This window comes from Suncus etruscus, chromosome 7, assembly GCF_024139225.1.
Source record: "Suncus etruscus isolate mSunEtr1 chromosome 7, mSunEtr1.pri.cur, whole genome shotgun sequence".
Taxonomy (NCBI): domain Eukaryota; kingdom Metazoa; phylum Chordata; class Mammalia; order Eulipotyphla; family Soricidae; genus Suncus; species Suncus etruscus.
The window spans coordinates 50,666,458-50,672,905 of NC_064854.1; the positions used below are offsets into that span (position 1 = coordinate 50,666,458).

The 6,448-nt window shown below is 41.1% G+C and overlaps 1 protein-coding gene across 1 annotated transcript in view; it reads left to right on the plus strand.

Moving 5' to 3' along the window:
- Positions 1-4,307, plus strand: part of PGBD5 (piggyBac transposable element derived 5) — a 140,033-nt gene extending 135,726 nt beyond the window's left edge. Inside the window, exons 6-7 of the mRNA XM_049776492.1 lie at positions 727-832; positions 2,347-4,307. Of these exons, the coding sequence (XP_049632449.1) occupies positions 727-832; positions 2,347-2,542 (302 nt within the window). The 3' untranslated portion in view covers positions 2,543-4,307. The remainder of the gene's footprint in view (positions 1-726; positions 833-2,346) is intronic.
- The last annotated feature ends 2,141 nt before the right edge of the window (positions 4,308-6,448 follow it).

The following is a 6,448-nucleotide window of genomic DNA, read 5'->3' on the forward strand; positions in this document are numbered from 1 at the left end:
ACATCTTTCACTATTTCCTCAAGTAGGAATAAATTTAACGGATTTAAATATTTTGTTTTGCTGGGGTTTTATTGTTATTTTTGGACCACATCTGGCAGTGTTCAAGGGTTACTTCTGGCTCTGCACTCAGAAATCATTCCTGGCAGTACCCCCAGCACTGTAATTCTATATGGGATGCTGGGAATTGAACTTGGGTCAGCTGCATGCAAGGCAAATGCCCTCCCCACTGTGCTATTGCTCCAGCCCCGAATTTAAACATTTTAAGCCTTCTAATTGTTGACTTTTGTCACTTAATATCCAGTCTGGTGCAGCCCCATTCTCTGATGCCACTAAGGGTCACCCTTAAGCCTGTCGCCTCTCTCCATGTTCTAAATGGCCATGTGCCTTGAATACCAGGTCTCATCAGCAGATACCTTTATTGATTTTTAACCTAATAAACTTTTTTTAACCTCAGTAGTGCTTGGCAGACCACGTGGTATCAGGATTCAAACCCAGGGCCTCACAGGACAAGTGCTGTACCATAGAGCTTCATTCCTGGTCCCTTAATGAAATGTTCCTTCACTCTCAGAAGCTTCTAGTGACAATTGGTTGCAGGTCAAGTGACAGTTCTTGATTAATTCTTCTCCATGTACCTACCTCCTCAAATCTCTGCTTCATCAGGAGAAGAAAATTAGTGTTGGGAGGAGGAAACTGAGAAGGGATATTTATATCTCCTCTTTTGTACAGGAGTCATCATCAAGAGAAAGAACTTGGAGATCCCCTGCCCTTTGGCTGTGGAGGCGTTTGCTGCTCACCTTAGCTACATCTGCAGATACGATGACAAGTACAGCAAGTGAGTGATCAGTACAAAAAAGAAAGAAAATAGGATTACCAATAGTTTCCCTAATGCTATAAGCCAGGGAGATAGTTCAAAGAGCTGAGCTGGAACCAGGCTTTGCATGCAGGAGCCCTGGATTCAATCCCCAAAACCCAGTCACCATTGGTGACCTTCTAGCATCAATCCAAAAATAATTCCCAATCACTTTGAGCATAACCTAAAAATGAATGAAAAAATAGTTCCTTCAACTTCTGAATTGATAAATCCTGTAAGATAAAACCCTGAATCCTTTTTCTGGCTCTGCTTATCAACCTTTACCTCTGGGCATCTTCCTCCTTTATTGCAACCCATGGTTTTTTTTTTTTTTTTCCCTTTTTGCCCAAGCTGGAACTCCTCTTTTCAATCTCAACATCTCTCTACTTGGCCCAATCCTGCACTCTATGTATCCCTCTAACCAAGGTGCCCACGCTTCTTCTATATTCACTTGAGCCACTGGGCATCAGCAGCCAAAAAGGCTCCCCTAAAGTAAACAAATTATGGTAATCAAGAGAAGTACACTCAGGCAGAAGTCTGGAGTTCTGGGTTAATGTGACCTGTTGGAGATGAAACCAAGTCAGTATGTACAGAACCCAGCATTTAAGACGGACCTTTTGCTTGCAGGGACAAACTCACCTGATCCTGCCTCACAGGAGCTTGTGATGTCTACCTCTCCTCCAGTAACCACCACCTACTCTTTATCTTGAGTCATTTATTATTACAAAGCCTCAATGTGAGCTTTCTCCCTTGGTTTGATTCCTACCCTGTTTAGTCCTCTTTTTAATTTTTGTTTTGTTTTTGGTCCATACTGAGTGGTGTTCAGGGTTTAACACTGGCTCTGTACTCAGCCATTAAACCTGGGTCAGCCACATATAAAGCAACCACTCGACTCACTAAACTCTCTTTGACTCAGTCCCTCTCCTTCTGCCTTCTCTTTCTCACCACATGGAGGCCTCTTCAGAGCAGGGTACTCATGAACCTTTCTCTTTTCCCCCCTATTCTCTTTAAATTTTATTCTAGTCACTATGCTTTATACTGTCAATAGTAGGATTTCATGTGTACAACATTCCAATATCTCACCCACCAGTGTATCTACTTTACTCCACCATCGTCCCCAGATCTTCCCTCAATTTCATATTTCTCCTACCCACCTCATATCTCTACCATGGTGAGCTCCACTTTATAGACTAATTCTTAAATACTGTTACTTTTGGCCATGCATAATTCCTTTTCCATACTCTTTTTATCTTACATATTAGAGAAATCCTTTAGTATCTGCCTCTGTCCTGAGACATGCTGACTTCACTCAGCATAATGTGCTCCAGTTCAATCCAAGTAGCAAGTTGCATGATTTTGTCTTTTCTTGTCTCAAAGTATTATTCTTTTGTGTATTTGTACCAGTTTCTTTATGCCACTGGTTGTTTCCAGATTTTAGCTAATGTGGATAATGCTATATCAAGTGTAAACCTTTCTTATTTCTTCTGTCTTCTTAGGTATTTCATTTCTCACAAGCCAAACAAGACCTGGCAGCAGGTATTCTGGTTTGCCATCAGCATCGCCATCAATAATGCCTATATCCTGTACAAAATGTCAGATGCCTACCATGTGACGAGGTACAGTCGGGCACAATTTGGTGAGAGACTTGTGAGAGAGCTTCTGGGCCTGGAGGACACCTCTCCAACCCACTGATGCTGTAGCCTCAGGTCCCAAGCTTCGGAGAAGACCAGGTTGGAGGGGTGAGAAGAGGAAAGCCTACCATATGACCTGACAGCCAGAGCTCTGGAGATGTCTGTTTGTGCCATAGCCTAGGGCATGCTCACAGTCTTTGCTGAGACTGGCTCAAGCATGACTGCCATGCTAGTTTCTACTCAAAGAAGAGAAAGAGGATCAGGTTCAGTGTAATGCCAGACAGTACTGTGAGCTCTCCTCAAGACACTTGCAGAGGCGCCCCATGGAGCTCAGTTTCCGGCACACAGACTTGGGAAAGCTAATACAACTGAAGGTGTCAGGGACAGCTGACACAGCATGTTCTGCTGGAAATACCTGCTTTATAATGATGTGAAGACATTTGAAACCTGGTTTGATTTTTTACCTGTTTAGAAGCAAGCAGTTACTGAGGCAGTGTGAGTGTATATAAAACCAGAGAGTTTCCAACACTTGCCTCATGTGCAGCTGAAGACAGGTGTCAGAACAGAAAAACAAATTAGGTGCCATTAACATGAAGTGATGAAATGGGCAGGTTGTCTTTCAGATTAATAAATGAGGCCTTCCTGCTCATCTCATCCCTTTAGCTGCTGGATGGGGAAGAAAGGGAGAAATGCTCACAGACTTGCAGTGCAGTGTGATGCTCTTTTATTTTTAAATATATCTTCAGGTTATTTTCTTACTGTTGCTTAAGATCTTCTGTAAAAGGAAAAAGTCCCCTTCTTTTTGGACCCCTTACCCTCCTGCTTCATCCCACTCATTGCTCCTTGCATGATTCTGTTCTGTGTTCTGTGCCCTGCCCTTGCAAGGGCCAGAAAGTGGAACTTGTTTCCAGAACAAATATGATTGTGCTCCACTCATCTGTGGAAACCTGTGGTCCTTGAGCTTTGTCACCAGTGTTAATATTGGCAGAATTACATGTTTCAAAAAATATGTAGCACTGCTGCAACAAACAACAAGAGGGCTTTATGTATGAGCCCTTGCTAATTCTCTTCCCTACATGTGCAGTACCTGGTGGTATTTTCCTGTCTCAGGCCACACACTGAAATTGCTGACTGGCATTGTTTGAACCCCACAATGAGAGTGGGCTGACATTTTAAGGGCTAGGTTTCCTGAGACATCAGGGAGCTGATCCCACTGGGCCCAACGAATTCCATGACCAGTACTTGGCAGCAAGGGCCCTGCTTATTTCCCAAAACATCTGGGGCTTTTCTGAAAGCAAGATTTAAGTTATGTGGGGACCACAGTCAGAGCAACAGTAGGTCTGGTGATCATCACGGATAAGAAACAAGTGATTTCTAGAATGAACTACCTGCTTCAACCCAATTTATGTAGCCCCCTCACTTTTACAAACGCAACATCTGTTTTACTCAGGCTTTGAGACTTTTCCCCTTGTTCACACTCAGTTAATTAAAAGTGTTGCTGGCAGCATGCTCCTGAACTCCATGTCATTTCTGATATCCTAAGTTCATGATTAGTTTCCTTGCCCTGTGGTTTTCCTTAAATGCCACGGACTATAGGCCAAATCTTAGGTTGTTTTAAAATACCTTTGCTGTTTCCTTTAATTGGAGTGAAAGCACTTTGACCACATGGAGAAATATATTTTTAATTTGTGATGCTTTTCTACAAAGTTCACTATTTCTAAGTTTAATGTGTTCCCAAAACTTGGGGAGACACTAATAAAAGCTAATGAGTTTTCTTTTCTGTCCAGATAAGTAAAAGAAACAATAAAAGTCTATTTAGATGTTGATTAATTGTGAATATTTGGACTTGTTTCAAAGGTCAGTGATAAAAAATATGGGCTGGTCTTTTGAGAAATTATTTCTTGTTGCATAATATCTTAATTAAATCACTGGGAAATTTTACAGATATTTCTGTTAATTTTTAAATAATAGAAACAAATTTTGATGCCTTGATTCTGTGAACATGGTCACACTATTGATGATATTGAAGAAAACATGTAACCTGTCTTCCAACTATTTGGTTTTCCTGTTTTCTTCTAGTGTATGTTGTATGTCACACCAAAGTCACTCAGAGAGGTGTGCTTAAGACTAATAACGTTTGCCTTTGCATCCAATTATCAAGTCTGATCATTTTTTTATTTCTACTCAATGTTCATATGACTGTTTGGTCTTGGTGCCATCCAATTTTTCCCCCTCAATTTATGAGGCAGAACATGATGATTCAAGTTATGTGGTTCTGTTTGAAGAAAAAAAATAGCAATTAAAAAAAAGGAAGAAAGAAAACAAAACAAACAAAAAGAACAAAACTGGAAGGAATCCATCAAGAGAAGAAAGGGAAAGAGAAAAAAAAACATAAAAGACAAAAAAAGGACCAGAGAGATAGCATGGAGGTAGGGCATTTGCCTTGCATGCAGGACAATGGTTCGAATCCTGGCATCCCATATGGTCTCCCAAGCCTGCCAGAGTGATTTCTGAGTGCATAGCCAGTAGTTACCCCTGAGCACTGCCGGGTGTGACCCAAAAAGAAAAAAAAAAACAGGAAAAGAAAAAAATATCAAACAAAAACAAAAAACAAAACTACAGTGACCAAAAATAAATAAATAAAACAAAACAAAAAAAAAAAGAAAAGTACTACAGCAATAAAGACAACAACCAGACAATAACCACGAGCCCAAAATAAAAAGAAAAAAAAATTGTGCTTTTTTTTTTTTTTTTTTTTTTTTTGCATAGGTACAGTAAGTATTGGAGAGATTAGAAAGGGAATTCCCTTGGCCTAAGAAATTAGGCTTTCTCCACCCTTGATGTATACTGTCATGGAAATAACTGCAGGCTCTACATGCTCCTTTTCACTCCCCTAGATCTTTTTATGGTGCCAGGAAACTTTCTGCTCAGTCGTGGATGATAAAATCATGTCTCTGTAACTAGAGATCTTGATATTTGCACATCATAAGATGAAGCCTAGGATAGGTCTTTCTCTACAGTTCTAGAAGTTCTGTTCCATCACTGTTGTTTTGATCAGTCTTCTGTAATGGGTGGCCTTGGTTTTTGCACCATTCCTAGGATCAGTGTCCCTGTGATGGTGGCCAGAAGCTCAGTGGGAGAAAAGAAAAAAAAAAAAAAGAAATGAGAAAGGAACTCTAATTCACTGCTGAAGGGAATGCTGTCTAGTCCAGCTCTTCTGGAAAACAACATGGATATTTCTCAAAAACCTGGAAATTGAGATCCCATATGATCTATACCACTCCTAGGGATATACCTTAGGAACACAAAAACACAATACAAAAATGCCCTCTGGGGCCGGAGTGGTGGTGCTAGAAGTAAGGTGTCTGCCTTGCAAGTGCTAGCCTACGACAGACCTCGACCTATACAACTCCTAGGGATATACCTTAGGAACACAAAAACACAATACAAAAATGCCCTCTGGGGCCAGAGTGGTGGTGCTAGAAGGCGTCTGCCTTGCAAGTGCTAGCCTACAACAGACCTCGGTTTGATCCCCTGTGTACCATAAGGTCCCCCAAGCCAGGAGCGATTTCTGAGCACAAAGCCAGGAGTAATCCCTGAATGTCAAGTGGGTGTGGCCCAAACAAACAACAAAAATGCCCTCTGCTCTCCTATGTTCATTGCAGCACTTTTTACAATAGCAAGAAACTGGAAACAATCCAGATGCCCAACAGATGAGTGGCTAAAGAAACTGTGGTACATATACACACAGATTACTTTGCAGCTGTCAGTAAAAATGAAGTCTGAAATTTTCCTAGAGGGAGAGATATAGACACAGAATAGTCTCACTTATCTGTGGGATTTAAGAAAAATAAAAGACATTGTGGCAATAATACCCAGAGACAATAGAGACAAGGGCTGGCAGGACCAGCCCATGACATGAAACTTACCACAAAGTCTGGTGAGGGCAGTTAGAGAAATAATCACA